Source organism: Calypte anna, chromosome 7 (genome assembly GCF_003957555.1).
Source record: "Calypte anna isolate BGI_N300 chromosome 7, bCalAnn1_v1.p, whole genome shotgun sequence".
In the NCBI taxonomy this organism is placed as follows: Eukaryota; Metazoa; Chordata; class Aves; order Apodiformes; family Trochilidae; genus Calypte; species Calypte anna.
Window position 1 is genome coordinate 24,950,246 of NC_044253.1, and position 17,452 is coordinate 24,967,697.

A 17,452-nucleotide genomic window follows, 5' to 3' on the forward strand; every position below is an offset into this window, starting at 1 on the left:
CATAAATGTTGCTTTTTCTGTTTTGGTACTGGTATTCTGTGCTTTCCAGTTTAGTAGTTTTCAGATTATTTTTTTAAACTGAAAAGCAAGACAGTGCTAGTCTTTGTGTCCTCCTTAAACATCAGCTTACACTTTAAAGAGCAAAAGAGTGAATAAAGGAAATGATGACCCTGAGTCTCTGTAAGGAGAGCAATAGTCTGAGATACTGGTTCTGCTCTCTGCCAAACTGGGATTGCACTGAAGTTTACAGGCATATTAAAAAAACTCACAGATTAGAGTTACTTCTCCTCATCTTTATATTGGTTGCAACATGATTGTGGGTCAGTTAAAAGCATGTTGCAAATAAGTGCCCCTTCACTAGAAGATTGGTGGGGTTTATTTGTGTTGGCTGTAAAGGAATCAGATTTTTCTACTTTCTGTTACGCTGTTCTGAAAGAATGCATTGAGAATGCACGAGGTTTGTGCTATTAAGTTGCTGCTCTCTTTTCTTCCACCTTTGCTGCTCTGTTCAGACCAAGTGCTGAGCTGAATTCAGAAGATACTTGGGGAATTGAGAACTTGGCAGCTCGTGAGGAGAACCTGTATAAAGATGAAGGGGATGGAGCAGGGTGTACAGTCTCTCTTAAAAGTCTGGTTAGTTAGTGCCATCTACTGTTAAACAACTGACCATAGCCACCACAGAATTCTCCTGAAACTCAGGAGAAAATTCAAAAACTGGAACTCTATTTTCTCTTATGCCTAACATGCAAACTAAAGATTTCTAAGAGAGTCTTTGACATTATGATGGGATATTCTGCAGGGGAGTTTTCATGTTACCGAAGAAGCTATGAGAATTCTCCCTCAAGCTGACTTGTAAGTGAACAGTGTGATAGAGGATTAGAGACACAGATGTGCATACATGTAACACTTTTAATTTCACCTAGACATTACAAACTTTTGTTCTTTTAATACCTTTGACTTGAAGAGCATCTGAACCTGCATGGTCTTTCATACTAATTCTTGGCTGTGCCAGTGAGTGCAGTGTTAATTACTTTAAAAGGTGACCTTCATGAGTTAAATTTTCTTTTAGATGGTTAGAGAAGGAGCTGTTGCCTGAGATACACCATGAGTAATCTCTCTAGAAGGAACTAATAGCATCCTTGTGGCAGTGAGAGCTGCAGACATTAGAGGTGGGGAAAGCTTTAAATTTCTAGTTCATGCATCAGCTGTGGTAGACTTGCAAGACTGTACTTGATACCAAGAAAATGAAAATATCTTGTCCACTTGTAAATATAGCAGTTGATCAGGCCAGCCTAAGGAATCTGCCTTTCAATCCAGAGATCTCTTTCTTTTCCTTTCTCATAGATGCTTTTCTTGCTATTTGTTACCTATTAAATTAGCAGCTTCTTCATACGTGTGCTGTGCTTTAAACTGTGATTTAGAATGAGAAGGTGAAGAAGTATTAGGAGAAAGGATGGGAGGATGGGAGTGATAGTACTGAATGCAGTCTTCAATAGAGATTAGCATTTTGATGTGAGATTCTCAGTCTCAAACAATTCTGTGACTTAAAACAGGCTCAGTGTATGGGCAGACTGGTTTTGTCCCGAGGCACTACCTACACTACAGTCTGCAGTTCTCCTTGCTCCTCTATATGCATTCCCTCAGACCACCCTGCTTTTCAGAGCTGACTGTGAACTTTCTGTCTGGGGGAATGATGTTATCCTCTACCCTGTATCCCTTTAGCAATCAATACTTACAATACTAGCATTTTACTCTTTTACTCTTTTACTCCGCTGCCACTTCTGTTCTTCTGGCAATAAAAAGTTCATTGTCAAGTCAAAGAAATGTGTGAAAGTTTTCTTCAATTTTTTTTATTTTCAACATCTCTTTTTGGTGTCATACTTAAACATGCTTGTAACCTGTGTGATACTGTGGTTTCTTTGTTTTTCTTCACTCTTCTTCTTGCCCACTAACTGCATTGTTCTTTTTCCCACTGTAATTTCCAATGAATATGAACTTGGACTGTTAGCTTGTCTTCTGAGAAGTCAGCAGCTGAGGATCTTGTGTATTCAGCCCTTTGCTGGCTTGTGTCTTTCCTAGGTTCAGGAGTCTTTGCAAGGCATGGGAAGCAGTGCTGACAGCTGTGACAGTGAGACAACCGTGACATCACACAGTGAGGAACAGAAAACGCCGATAGTCAAGGAACAGCCTTGTTTCAATAAGTTTGAGGAAGAAGAGGAAGACGATGATGATGATGATGAAGAGGATATTATCTCTCAGGTAGAGAGATGGAAGGTAGAGTCACCTTCTGATAACAGAATGAACGAAGCTAGAAAAATTATTGACTCTGAAACTGAACAAAATCAAGGAGGAGAAAGTAAGTCACATTGTATGTCAGAGACAGTTCAAGGAGAGGTCAGCTCTACAGAGGAAGACATTTCCCGTGAGCAAAAAGACTCAGAGCTGCTGGAGGAAGGCAGTGCATTTGAATTTCCTCAGTACCACACACACCATATCCTCAAGTCGATGGAGTCTCTTGAGGGTGGCAGCTCCTCCCCATCATCCATGGATAGGGTCCATGTGGCTTTGCAAAGGGCCGAGATGAGGATCATCAGCACAGCTGATGGTAGGGCCGGACGCACTCTGCTCAAGTCAAAAGATCTGCTGAGGAAGCAGAGACTCTGGTTTGCTGAATCGGGCTATCCTCTACGGCGCTCTCAGTCTCTTCCAACTGCATTGCTGAACCCTGTGAAAGTGGTGTCCTCTGTGAATGTCCAGTTAACTCCAGGGAAAGAGACTCTGTGTAGTCCTCCTTCCTTCACCTACAAGTACACCCATGGGGAGGAAGACAAGACAGCAGCATCTGAGGGTGACAGAAGTGAGGGTGGGGCAGCTTCTAGCCAGCCAGCGTGCAAATCCACGCTGTTCATTGCGCCTTCATCCTCCAAAAAAGAAGTGCCTCAGACTGTGCCCAGCAGGCCATCTGAGGAGCCCAGTCCCACCAGGGTGCTGAGCTGCCCGCTGCATACACCAGCCCAGATGTCCCAATCAACATGTTCCCTCCACTCCCTCCCTGCCGAGTGGCAGGAGAGACCACTCTGTGAGCACGTGAGGACACTGAGCACCCACAGTGTCCCAAGCATCTCCGGCTCCTCTTTTGGCAGCTTGCTTTCCCCCTTCAGCTGTCCCTTCTCTCCAAGGCACTCTGGATTTCCTCATCGATCCCATGCCACCAACCCCCCCTCCACTGTGGAAATGCAGCTGCGCAGGGTCCTGCACGACATCCGCAACTCACTGCAGAACCTCTCACAGGTAAGAGGAAAACAAATTTTTACCTTGCTCAGAGGGGCTTTGTATTTTATCCTTATACAAGAGGAATGTTAATCTGAATATTCCTTTGCATAGTGCTGCAGATCACGAAAAAATGACATTTTGTGCAGGTTTGATTTGCTGCTGCTTTGGGATCTTCTGGTTAAAACAGCAAATTACCTCTATAGTGAGCCACTATTTTTGCATTTAATTTTTGTTGCAGTTGACCCAAATTAATTTGCATTTTTTTTAAACTGTAACAGGTATTCTTAGATGGGAGGGAAGAACAGGGTATTCTTTATCAGCTGTTTTTTTAAAATTATAATCATTAGGTTTAGATTTGAAAATAGATATGGATAGGCCTTTAGCCTCTCTCTTGCCTCTTACAGCCTTCCCATCCAGCTGATAGAAATTTACATTTTCATTGCAAATGCTATGGCTTCACTAATGATGTCAGTTTTCTTTTGCCACTTAGCAAAACTAGGAGGTTGGTGCAGCCTGACTTTGGTTGTATCAGGCAGCCTTGCTTGTCTTACTGAGCTTGGGAACTGGGACACAGCTCTGCAGTGGAAAGCTGCCATCAACTGTGCTTTAAGTCACCCATTGCTCAGGTAGTGGCCTGGGAATAAGTGTTTGCAGAATTTAACCTTTGTAAAGTTTCCTCTGGGAACCAGTTGTAGCCTTGATATGTGTAAGGCTGCAATGTGCAAACAAACAGCCCTTTTATCACTTGCACCATGCTCACTAAACCTGCTGAAGAAGTCTCTGCATTACACATGGAGCTCATGCTCAAGCAGGTTCAACTGAAAAATGAAACTGATATTGAAGGGGATAAAAATGCCTCCTAGCCCACTTGTTCTACTTCCAGTGCAATTGGTCTGGAGTAGTTCTACCATTGTATGAAAGTATCTTGTTAAGTATCACTCAGTGCCATAGTCTAGCAACCAAAACGGTGGTTCAAGGGTTGGACTTGATGGTCTTTGAGGTCCCTTCTAACCCAGCCAATTCTATGATTCTATGATTGATTACAGAACACAGTTCCTTGATGCTACTTTTCTGCTTTTTCTACAGCCAAGATCTAGTTTGTCACACTGCTAAAGAAAAAGTTGAAGTGTTTCAAATACATGGCTCTGTTTTTAGGAAGGAATCAAGAGCAGTAGATACATTTCTGATAAAAAAAGAACACATTCCCTTGATGCAATAATTTTTGAGCAAAACTGCTCTGGATGAATGGACATGCTTCAAATTTTCCATGGTGTGTCAATACTCCTTTGAATTCTTTCAAATCTATATTGAACAAGCTCTCTGCTTCACATTTGAAAAGGTGAATGGTTTTGCCATTTCCACTGTTCTTTGTTGTGCCATGTCTCCACATGTAGTAACCACTGAATTTTGTCTGGTTGCTCCATGAGTTGATGCAACATACAAATAGAAACTCTTCAACACAGGTTTCATGGGAGATCATTAGAATGCCACTAGAGGTCTTTGGCTGTAGGCAATATAGTGAGAGTAAAAAACAAAATCAATAAAAAACTCTCAAACTAAGAACTGAGCAAAACCCTCCACAGATGAAACTTTGATCATGATTTGCATATGGGACACTGTTGAATTTGCTTACTTGTGTGATTCAAGTTGTTCATTTTGTCATTAGCTAGGACAATTGGGACTACTGGGTTTTCAGGCATAAAGTGCTTCGTGGATAAAAACTTAAGCTTATCCTACCTACTATGTCAGATAGCATTAATTTGTTTTTTCACATGGAATACATTTGCATCACAGAGCTTTGGTGCACATGCTTCATTTAAAGGCTGGCACTGCCATTTTGTGAGGTTTCCTTTTCATCTTACAATATTTACATTGGTAGCAGAAATCACAAGGTTGTGTTTTAACCATGGCTGCTTTTGGAGCATCTGTGTGTTTGAGATGAATTCATAAAGGGGATTTCTGATGTTCTCATTTCAAATCATTTGCTTCTTCCCTAGTACCCAGTGATGAGGGGTCAAGATCTTTCAGTGGCTGCCAGTTACACTACTCAGAGATCATCCATTCTACCTCTCTATGAAGTAAGTGACCCTGTACACACAGAAGTTCTTAGTCAAAGTAAAATACAAGGAAACTTCCTAAATGTGCCGTAGATTTTGCTAACTTTTGACAGTTCCTTGTCTTTGCTCTCAAGAGATAATGGATGACTCCACCTTGCAAGTAATGTTAAAAAGGAATTAATCTAAGTAATGAAAATACTTTAATGTATTTACTTGTATGATACATTTGAAAATCCTGTTTTCTTGAGTTACTGTGAATTCACAGCATGCAGCCTCTGTAGTTTACTGAAGTTGCTGAGGTTCTGCTTTACTCAAAGTGCACAACTGGGCAAATGTGATTATAGGATAAAGACTTAATTAATTTAATTTTTATATGTAATGCATTATTTTATTTTGTTTTTAGAATACTTTCCAGGAGCTGCAAGTGGTGAGGAGAAATCTAAACTTATTTAGAACCCAAATGATGGATTTGGAATTGACTATGTTACGTCAACAGACAACAGTTTATCAGCACATGACAGAGGAGGAGAGGTAAAATGATCTTTTTTTTAAAAAAAAAAAAAAAAAGAGAGCAAAACACTGCAAATATTTCAGTAAATGTGTCACTGCCCTGGAAACTGGAGCAAAAAACCCTGTTAGTTCCAATTTGAAGCTGAATTTTTGTGAAAACTTACTTGGTCTCTTTCTTCATTCTCGTGTCTTTTCTTCTTTGTTTCTTCTAATCTCTGCTTATCATTAGTTGATGTATTTTTCCTTCATCTTTTCTCCTAAGTGATTTTACAGCTGGGGATTTTAAGGACTTTAATCATAGAATACTTGAACATAGGATACTGGGGGGGGGGAAATCTTAAAGATTTTCAGCTTTGTTTTTATTTATTTAGTTAGTTAGTTAGTTAGTTCCTCTTATCTTTGTAGATGTAATAGAAAATGGGCATTATAGCAGGTTACAGATGATAGGCATGTTCTGGCTCTGTGTTTGTGTTCACCATGAGCTACAGCACCAACTGATATGGAAAGATTTTCAAAACTGCTTATATGCTTACTTCAGTTGAGTCAGCTATTTTCTGATCACTTTACAAGTAAGCATGATTGAAATCAGTTGGCCTTCTTAGGCAATGGCATCCTCACCAAAATGTGGCTGGGACTGCTTAGAAATCTAGAACCATGCAGGAGAAGTAATGATCACTATGTTGCTCTATGATTTTTGTTGTTACTGGTCTTAAATTAGATTTGATTAGAAATACATATAAATGCCGATTTCTTCTGCTTGCAGGTATTTAAGAATTTAAAAGTAACATTTTTGGGGAGTGCTCTGTGATTACCATGTTTAGTTTTCTCCATGAGGTGATATATATTTTCTGTAAACGGAAAAAGACTTGTTCTGTCTAGGAGTTTAGCTTATTTTTTCAGGGAAGAGGAATTTTCTATATTCCAATTTGAATTCCTCCACATGGAATCCTTTTCTCATGTAACCCTGCTGTTCACTTCCCCTTTATGTGTGCAGCTGAGTGCAGTGAATGCCCTTCCTTGTTCTTTTTTGTGATGGCCTTGCTATAGATATGAAGCAGATCAACTACAGAGCTTGAGGAAGTCTGTCCGAATGGAGCTGCAGGAGTTAGAGATGCAGCTAGAAGAACGTTTGCTAGTGTTGGAAGACCAGCTGAGAAGCCTGCACATGTCTTCACCTTACACACCTCAGACTCACATGGTAAGTGTGACTTTTGCAGTAACATCATGTGTTTTCTCAGTGTAATGTTAGTAACTCATAACTGTTAAGCCTCTTATGATGGGGATGATATCTGGGGAATCCAGTTATGCTGTGTGTATTTTCAGAGGTTGTATCTTGTTATTTTCCGTAAGTTTTTTTGTCTTGGGGAGAAGATGTGTGACTAGAGGGACTTTCTTGCTGTTAATATGTATCAATACATACCTCCTTGTTTTTTATGTCAGATTTCAGACCTCTTCCGTCAGTGCTATGCTCTTCTTTTCATCACCCTGAAATCTCAGTTTTGGTAGATGTAGTGCTCATGTCTGAAATCTTTAGCACTGGCAATGGTCTTTTTGGAGTTTCCCTGCCCTGATTTTTTTCCTTGTGAAATGCAGACAGAGAATGAGAAATATACAGTGTTTGTCTCCCAAGAAATGGGAGTGCTTCCCCTCTAGCTCTACCAATCCATGGAACAAAAAGCAGACAGGAAAATCAAGTTGTCATCTTAATTTTTTTCCTCCATCGCCTTTTGTAGTTCCTTCAGATGAATGTGTGGCTCCATGACAAATAGTGGGAGAAGCTCTGCTCCCACAGACACTCCCAAGAAGAACAAGAGGGTGGATAAGAAAAGACAGTTCCATATGTTTATTGGTGACATGGCGATATACTTTCTCCTTTTTGCTCAGCAGGAGACTGTTCCTCTTTGTTCTGATGCAACTCTGTCACCAGCCAAACAAAAGAAGCACAGATGAAGTATCATATGTTTTTCCTGGGTTTCATTCCTCCTTCTTAGTGAGTCCTCTTCTGTAGAAGCAGCACAGGCAATAGCCACATATTCATCTTCAGTATTTTGTAATGGGAAAAAAACCCCTGAAACCTAAGAACATGAAAATATGTTATTACTCTGATACCAAGCCAAACTTGCATTCTTTGAACCATATAAATATCTTTTTACTAGTAAATCCTTTTGTAGAAGAGAGCCAGCTTTAGAAGTTTGAAGTAAACTTTCTCCAATCTTCTTTGCTTCCTGTTTCTGAGACTTATCATGTTTATGTATTAGGTTCTGGCAGTGCTAAAAATACTCTGAATTCATAAACTTGACTTAATTTTTCAGGGTATGTATGGAAGCAGAAGTGCTGACAACCTGTCATGTCCTTCTCCATTGAATGTCATTGAACCAGTGAGTAATTGAGTTCTGTATCTTTTACTAAGAAAAGACCCAGGAAGAGAATTCTTTAAAAAGGATGCAGGAGATTCATATAATCTTGGAACTCCTCTTCTCACTTGAGTAGTTCTCTCAAGACCAGATGCTGTTCCTTAAGCAAAGTTAACCATAGATTTATGTAGCTGTGAAGCCTTGCTTGTTTTTAATAGGAATGTGCAGAAGTGAGGTGTTTGCTTTTAGTTGATATGACTGTGGTGAGTTTTGCAGGGAAAAGGATTTCTCATTTTTCTGTACATTTTATGCTAGGAGTCCTCTGTAAGCTCCTGAACCACTGAAAACAAGGATTTCACAGACTGCCAAAAGAAAAAAACAAAATTAAATTGTTTTAGCCAAGAAAAGGAGAATCAAACCTTTACGTGTGCCTCTCTGAATTGCTCTGGCAGTGTGCATCCCTGTTGCAAAAGTCAGTGGCTTGGGGAGCTGCCGTAATTCATATTTATGTTGGCTTTCCAAAAAGTCCATTTATTTTTATGATCCTCTTTGTTGCAATCATAAAGGCAAACCATATATTTATTTTATAGCTGTATTTGTCACAGGGAAGGAATGAGTAAGTGATTGAATAAATAAGAAGAAAGCATAGTTGTGTCTGTTTGTGACTTTTTAATGTGCTTATTCAGAGCTGTTTCCTTTTTGAATCCTTAGGTCTCTGAACTTATTCGAGAGCAGTCATTTCTGAAGTCTGAACTGGGTTTAGAACTAGGAGATCTTGGACTGGAAGCTCTCCAAGCAGAGGGTACAGAGTCTGTATTCTCCCATGGACAATCTGATTCCTCTTCAGTGTGCTCTGGTCATGCAGGTAGAAAAGCTGGTGTTGCATCCTCTGAATTAACAGGGAAGTCTAAGAGTCAAAACAAGAAATTGTACCGAGCCTCTGTTGCTTTAACACCAACTCCCCCAGTGAGAGCAGGTGCTGGACAGCAGGTGGAAAGTTCCGAGGAGCTTGATGTCTCCAAGCCAGAGGTGGAGCACAAACTTGAAAAAGTCCCTCTCATGCCTTCAGTTGATGAAATCCACAAAAGCGTGGAGCAGGAGGAGCTGCAGCAAGTCATACGGGAGGTGAGGAGGGAGGGGCTGAGATTTGAGATGGTTGAAGAGTGTTCACTGAGACCTGAAGACAGACTATCTGTAACTCTCTGGGGTTTTCTTTGCCCTTTCAAGCTATGTCTCCATACTGTTACTGTCCTATTTCTAAAGGCTCAGAGCTTGTTGCTAGATGATAAAGTTACAGTTGCATTCTTGTGCAAAGCAGGGGTAATATTTTCAGTGATAGTGGTTAGCATAAAAGTTAATAGCTAGTTACCTCTGTAAGTCTGGTGGAGAAAGAATTTGCTATCTCTGCTACTGGGCTAAGCAGCATGATTTCAGATTTCCAAGTGAAAATTTATGTTTGTCTTCTCAAATGCCAGGTTGGAGTTAATTTGTTTGAAATACTGTTTCTGAAATGACTCTATAGAAAATGGTAAAAATACTTTCCCAATTCCTATACTCCAAACCACTACTGGCAGTCAATGAAAGTGAAGGGTGATTGGTTATTTTTCTTGTGGGCCAGGTTAAAAAAATGGATTAAAACTGAATGTTTTGTTAGCAGCTTGACAGAAAGCCATATGGCTTTCCCTATTATAAATGGGAAAAGGAAGAAAAACAAACTTCTTGTTCTGAAAAGCAGTGCCCATGAGAAAGTGGAGTGAGCTGCTACTGTGAGTACACAGCAGAAGGGGATTGAGAACCTGTGGGTTTTGTTCCCTCTCCTTCACTTTGCCTTTAGCTGTGGCTCACTGTCCCTTAGCCTTTAGCTCATCCCTTGAAGCTTTGGGATGGCTTCTGTAAACCTCTTGAAAGGCCAGGAGGGGTATCAGGCTCAGGAATGTACAACAGGCCAGGCTGTAATGCTGTGGTACCATCCAGGTCTGCTTGTTTTGAGGCTGTAACTGGATCCAGTTTTGCGTTAGCTTTGTTTTTAAAACAGATGAGAGGCAGGCCACTTATCTTACCATAAAACATCAACTGTGATTCCAGAGACATCTTTGGTCATGCCTTCACCTCTCTTCTCTCAGTGCATAAAGAGGCAGGGTACTGGGCCACCCTTTTGCTCATTATCTGACCACAAGACTCTGCTGTGTCTCTCTAAAAAGCAGAGATGTTTTGTTGACTGACTCACTGTGGCCTTTCCTATGCACAGTGGGATTTGTGAAGGACTAGAGCATTACTAAGGAGAATTCTGATAGAACATGATTGCTGGAAGCATATGAAGATGCTTACTTTTTTTAGCTTTGGGTAATTCTATAAATAACCACAGCTGAGAGGACAGAGTAATGCATAGCCTTGAGCATTATCAGTGCATGAACTGCTGGTTTTAGAAGATGCAGTTTGGTAGTGAGGTGAATTGGAGACCAGCTTTCAATAAGTAGCCTCACAATGCTGAATAATGCTTCACCCCATTAGGAGCCCCATTAGAATAGTTTGGATGAGTTATAGAAAGTGGAATTATCCTGTGGTTGAAAGGGTACCACAGTCATCTCACAGCAAGGTACCACCAGACAAACAACCCTCATCATTCTGTGCTCAGCCTTGGGAACCAAACGCCTTCTGGCCATCATGGATCTTTACAGTCGAGCTTGAGATGCTACAAATTTACACCTCTCATTTTAAAGCAAAGAAATGCATGAGGCAGGGTGGCAAGTGTAAGATTGCTAAATGTCTCCCCCCCTGCTACTCTCATGCTGCCATCTTCCCTAAAGTAGCTGGAGTGAAGTTGAAAGCAGTCTTAGGAAACACCTTTTTTTGGAGAGGTCATAAAGTATTGCCAGACATTCTGAATTCTCTCTCTCTGGTCCATTTTCCCCCCTCCATCTCTTTTAAAGGGATTGTCTACTGCTCAAAGAAGACTTGCACATGAGATATTTTATTATGCTTTGCACTTTGCTGCTGATTCTGAAGGCAGGCTTTTGCATTTCTGCCTTTTCCAGCCTTATTGTGAAAACCTGCATGTCAGAGGAGTGGTGTCATGGTGTGGGGTTGCTAAAGGACAAACTGAGAGGAGGAGGGGAGAGCTGTAATACAAATGTACTGAAAAGCACTAGGGACAATAAGGGAGCTGGAGTCAAAGTACAAAGTTATTTCACTCAATATTTTCTCTGAGGATAGCCTGTGTGAAAGTTCCTCTTTAACTTCATTAATTGCTAGTAAATAAAGATGTGTATTCTTTGCACAGAGATTGTTCTCTGGGTTGTAAGACTGAAAGAATCCACACTGAACTGAGTGGCTACTGTTCAATGATGAGTAGTCAGCAAATAGCTGAGCTTGACTCATTCTGTAAGTGTTTGAGCACACAGAGAGAGAGATTGTCCCTCAGTTTAACTTCATTAGCAGCCTGTTTCAGCTCAGCTCTGATTCTCAGCTTGAGAAGTTTTGCAGGGCAGAGTGAAGATGCATTGACTCCCAGCACCTGGTAGTTTTTTCAGAGCCAGGGTAATGCTATTAAGTATTGGTCAGGAAATTTTGTATTTCATGAAACAGAGATAGAAATGTCTCTCCTTAAAGAAGCCCTATTTTTGACAGAGGAATGGAAGTTTTTTAGTCAAAAGAAAGAATGCATTCTTGATATATGTACTCACAATTTTTGAACCCTTACTTATTCCTTCCATTCTTTGTAGCTACGTGACCTCGTGTTATGGAAATCGAAGTCAGGCAGTGTTTCAGAATATGCCTGGATGGGCATATTCTCATATGTAACACATGTGAGCTTTGAGTAGCAACTATTTGCTGGCATGAAAAAAGCCCATGGTGTTAACTTTTATTGTTACTGGACTAACTCCCAGGGAAATGTATTCAACAATGTGAAATGTTAAAACACCAAAGGGGAGCCCTCTTATTTTGGTGAAAATACATCCTAACCTCCACAGAGGTCACATGAATGACCTGGTGCTTGACTGGAAGGTCACAGTGTTGTTCTGTGTGCCACCAAGCCCTCTCACTCTGCTTCTTCTGCAGGTTAAAAGATATGATAGTTTTAAAAGCTTTCTGCTTAAGAACAGTGCAGATATTGTTTTTGCTAACTCTTTTCCATTGTAAATGACATTTAATGAATTTATACATTCACTATATGTATGATTTTCCTGTCAACATCTGTTTAAGAGGCTCTAATGGGTCTTCATGGGACAGAGAGATAGTTGGATAGAGAATCTTCACTTTTTTCTTTTCCTTTCAAGTCCATGTTAGCTCAGCGCTGATCAGAAAAGTCTGCTGGTTGTTCATACTTCCCTTGTGCAGTTGTTGGATTCAGAGGATCCAGATGCTATCTGGAGCATAAAAACTCACTGGCTGCTGCTGTGAAGTGACTACAGAAGAAAACAGACTAGAAAAAGATTATTTTTCTTGTAGAAAAGGTACCTTAAGTCAGGAGTATGAGGACTGTGAAAGAATCACACCCCTTTTCCATCACTAGGTGAAGAGAAGAACACTTATCTCCTGAATTGCCACTGTGACACATTTCACTCTCAATCAATTCCCTATTCAGCAGCAACATAATATTCTGTAATGTTAATTTTACATGGGGAGAAACATCACTGGTTTACTGTAGTAAGACAGGATGAATGTGGTACTGCCTTATTAGTGCAATATTGAATATTAGTGTATATGTTCTGTAAATGAGTGGGTTCTCTCCCCTTTCAAATGATCAATTTTTCATTGAGCTGCTAAAAACACCAGTGGAGCATTCATTGATTTCATCTGTCTTTTGTACAGCAGGAGCCTTGGCAGCAGGCTGTGCCCTCTGCTGAGTAAATGGAAGGTGCAGCTTCCCCTTAATTGTTTGCAATGAAAAAGGCAAATATTAACCATTGTCATGACCCATGCATAGGACTGAGGCACTGAGGAATCGATGCTGTGCTCACCACTTGGGAATGACCTTGATGAGTCTGGAAAGGAGGGAGGGAGCTGGGGCAGTGAAAAGAAACAGCAGAGGGTGGCCTTGTTGATGTCTGAGTGGGAAGGGGAGAGGCAGAGGTCTCAAGTGATCCAGGAAGGTCAAGTCAAAAGTTGTTGGAAGAGCTGAGAATAGAACAGGAGCTGCTTCCCTTCCAGTCTCCTCCTTGCCACAAGACCGTCTGTCATACTAGACCATTTACTTGCTAATTTGGGAAGCTTTTATCGGTTTTCTTTGGCAAGTGATGTTTATCTTTGTCTCTCCAGTGAGGGAAGGACACAGAATGACTGTTTTATAGAATACTTGCAACCCCATCCCATGTGATGCTGGTGAAGGAGAGGAGAGGAGCAGAGCATGGGGACTCTTAACAGTGGTGACCTGCTGGAGAGCCAGGGTGCTGTGTCCATGTGCCAGTTTCTAAATCCAAAGCCCTCACTGCAGTGACAGCAGGCCTGAAGCTTTGTACCTCTGTGTGTCCATCATAGACATCCTCAGGACTCGCAGCCCCCAGTAAGCCAGGTCCTGTTACACCCTGGCTTTTCTCCTGGCATTGAGCTAATCAGCAGACAACTCAACTGGAAATGTGTTCCCCAGTACTACAGTCTCTGAATTTCTGCTTGGTGCAAAATAGTAATGAAAGATGGAACCTTGCTGCTAATGTTTTAGGGATTGTGTTTCTTGCCAGTGAGAACAAGGGATAAAAGACATGTTGCTAATACTGCTGCCACCCTTCTGACGTTGTTGCTTAATCTTTTTGACGCACTAGGAAAAGGAGAGACTTAGAAGAATAATTGCAAGATGATCCTTGAGATTATGAGAGGGCTATGCAAACATGGCAAGGACATTGGAAAGGCCAGGTTTGAGCAACACTATTCCCATGGTATTGGTGGGGCATCAGAACATGAAGGCAGTTGTTACTGGCAAAGATGGGATTAGAAATTGGAGATATTTTTCTGTAATTAAGTCTCACATGCATTACTGCTACTCAGGCTCCTGAAAGCTGCTTTGAAGTAACACTGGACAGTACTTTTGTTAGTCTGAGATTAGTTATTAGTGCCAGAAAATTATTTGCCCTTTTCATAAGAGAAAGGTATCGTTTAACTGTGCTGATGAGTGCTTCTGTGAGAGACCCAGGTGGATGGGCACAGGCTCTTACCCCTCCTGCACCTTCTCACCATCATCATCCCCCTCTGTCCTTGGAACTGTATCTGAATTGTTAGTGCTTCCCCAAGTGAAGATCATTCAAAAATGAGTTGGTGCCAAAGATTTCTTGTACTTGTGAGCAGCCTGTCTCACTTCTCTTTGTCGTGCCCTGGTCCTTTCCCCCATAATATGCTGTTGCAGAACTGGGGTTTGGTTCCTGTTCTTCTTTTCCTTTGCTATAGCCATCAATGCTCTGTTATTAGTTTTGTTCTAGCCTCAGCCCTGCTCAGGTGCCTGCTAATAGTAACTCCTGGGTTTGCTTTGTCACATTTAGTGGGTAAATGCTTTTTCACAATCATGTAAAAATAATCTTTGCTGGTATAGGTCATATCCCAGGGACCAACTATTGGTGTGAGCAACAGTTAACAGTTAAGTTTGCCTTTGCTGCTGGAAGTCTGTCATTAGGATTTGTTACTTTTGATTTGTATGAAAACAGCAGCTCATGTTCATAGGCTTGAACCTTTCCTACTGTGTAGTCCATTTGTGAGGCAGGTTGGTTCTGCCTTCCTTTACAGCTGATGACTAATGTTAAAAACCAGTGTGTTTGGGGTACTTTTGATGCATACATCCTGAAATGACATTTTCAGAACTTTAGCATAATTTAAATATATTTTTCCTTAACACAAAACCACTAATCTAGTAATCCTAAGTGTAAAATGGAGATATATTTACCATCTGGAAAACTCTTTGCTTTGCATTTATATGGTTTGTGAGAACTTTAAAATTACTCAATTATTCTTCCAAAAGAAACTCTCTTATATTCTTTCATTTCCTTTTTTTTTTTTTTTTTTTTCTTTGAAAGTTGACTTAAGTTTCATATGTAATTAATGTCAAACATATCTGTAATATCATTTAGTTTTATCCGTTGGTTGTGTAACTTACTGACCTTAAAAATTTGGCTAATGCTTTTCAGATCAAGGAATCTATTGTTGGTGAAATAAGGCGAGAAATAGTAAGTGGATTATTAGCAGCTGTGTCTCCCCAAAGCAGATCTGCAACTGCAAAACCAGACACACAGCCATGAAACAGGTACTACAGGTAATCTTTGGCAAACAGCCACAATCATATTTGATTATTTTTGTCATATGAAATATAATAAAAGGTACTACAGGTAATCTTTGGCAAGCAGCCACAGTAATATTTGATTATTTTTGTCACATGAAATATAATTGTTAACTTAAACCTAGATCTGTTTGCATTTTCCCCTTGAAATATAAGAGATGAAAATGGAAATTCATTAAATACACAGAGCACTGACAGTTCTAGATAGATTTGGAAAATCAGTCTGTTTTTAGTTTTGCCCATTCTGTTGTCAGCTTCCATGCATTGGTCCTCATGGTGTTGGTAGGCTCTGTGATGACTTAGCATGTGAATGCTTCATGCTAGAAGATGTGTGTAGTTTGCCTGCTTAGATATGAATATTCTCAAAATACATGCTTAAGTATAACAAGAAGACTTGGGGATATCTAATTTATATATTTGTCTTGCTTTTGTTTTCTGTAAGGTTGGATGTAATCCGAAATGCTGTGGGATTCTGCTTTGGGTGGTGTACACTGTCAAAAGTGTCAAGTTATTTTTGCTTCGGAAGATGTTAAAGCTGCTGAGATATAGGCTACTGTACTCAACGCTTGGTTCTATGATGTGTACCTTTCCTTGAGCTCATCTGTAAAGACTCATACACTTTAACTAGTTCCTTCAACTTTCCTTAAAGCATCAGCAAATCTGTGGCTCTCTGAAAAGGTTTCGTATTTATTTGTGTGTCCCTGTTGTAAATTTTTATGTAGCTAATTTCTTTGTTTAATGATGCGTCATGAAACTTGAAGATTTCCAGAGGTAACCAATTTATAAATAGCACACATCTGTTCTGCCTAGCTTTTTTTTTAAAAAAAAAACACACAAAAAAACCCCCAAAACCAAAGCCACAACAACCCCTCCTCCCAAAACACTGACCTCTGTGAGGTATTTATTGTGCAATATCTGATCCACTTTAAGAGCTTGAAACAACCAATAATGGTTTCCACTGCTGTTACTTAGTGCCACTTCAAAAGAAGGAAAAAATCCTGATGTAAAAATTACTATTAATTCTTGGGGCGGATACTATTAGCAGAGTGGTGTTATGATGTGAGGTTACTTAAAACTACTCAAAGTTCTGACACTGAAAGCCTTATCTTTGTGTAGAAAACAAACTTTTAATTCATTTTATTTGCTTCCTTACTGTTTGCCCATCCCTCTACAGAAAAGTGCCTTATATGAAGCACTTTTTTTTGGGTCTTTGTGTTGACTCCTCTCAGGCATACCAAGAGAAGTTCTCTTCTGCTTCATATTAATCAAAATGCCATAGAAGTACTTCTCTTCTAAAAGCAATTAGGAATGCATGAATGACCTTGCTTGTATTATAGGGAAAGTGGAAAAAAAGTCTTTTTTCCTTCCCCATCGCTCAGTGAATGTATTTTCAATTAGCCTGGTGAACATCTGCTTGTTCCAATGGAGTAAATTGGAAGTCATTGGGGGTTTATGTGGTCAAACAGACATCTAGTGGATATGTAATATCCTATTTTGCTGTGCTTGGAATCTCTTTGCTCCTTTGCCTTTTCCATCTACTAAAACTTCACACTATGTCAAGGTCTTTAATCAAGGATAGTTTCAAATATAACAATATTACATGAAAAAGGTTATAAGATTTTAAATTGTGTTAGGAAGACACAAAAGGGCTGATCTCTTCTAAAAAGTGTATATTAAACCAATAAAATATTTATTTTGCCTATAATCCGTGTCAGCGATTTTCATTGTGCATGGCTTACACCTAAGTAAAATAAGTAACGTAGGTGTGATCAAATAGTACATAGAATGGAAAACAGCAGGAAAGCTCAGGATTTGGGATTTCAAATGTTTCAGATGTTCAGGGGACCCTGTATGCTTAGGCAATGCAAGAGAGAAATTTCAGAGAAATACTGGCACTTAAAAGAAAAGTCTTATAGTTGTTTGCTCCTGTTTTGAGTCTTCTTTGGTTTTAACCTGTCTTCAGAGTTTGTGCCTGTGAGAAGAGCCAGTTTTCATGAAAA

General features: G+C 40.1%; 1 protein-coding gene across 4 annotated transcripts in view; it reads left to right on the top strand.

Annotated features, from left to right (window-relative positions):
• ITPRID2 (ITPR interacting domain containing 2) overlaps positions 1-17,157 on the top strand; it is a 41,525-nt gene extending 24,368 nt beyond the window's left edge. For 3 of the 4 annotated variants that reach the window (XM_030453931.1, XM_030453932.1, XM_030453929.1), the window contains 8 exons: positions 2,080-3,291; positions 5,271-5,351; positions 5,734-5,861; positions 6,888-7,038; positions 8,153-8,218; positions 8,906-9,319; positions 15,304-15,428; positions 15,895-17,157. In XM_030453931.1, coding sequence (XP_030309791.1) covers positions 2,080-3,291; positions 5,271-5,351; positions 5,734-5,861; positions 6,888-7,038; positions 8,153-8,218; positions 8,906-9,319; positions 15,304-15,414 — 2,163 coding nt within the window. In that variant the 3' untranslated portion in view covers positions 15,415-15,428; positions 15,895-17,157. The remainder of the gene's footprint in view (positions 1-2,079; positions 3,292-5,270; positions 5,352-5,733; positions 5,862-6,887; positions 7,039-8,152; positions 8,219-8,905; positions 9,320-15,303; positions 15,429-15,894) is intronic. The other variant, XM_030453930.1, reaches the window with a different exon arrangement.
• The last annotated feature ends 295 nt before the right edge of the window (positions 17,158-17,452 follow it).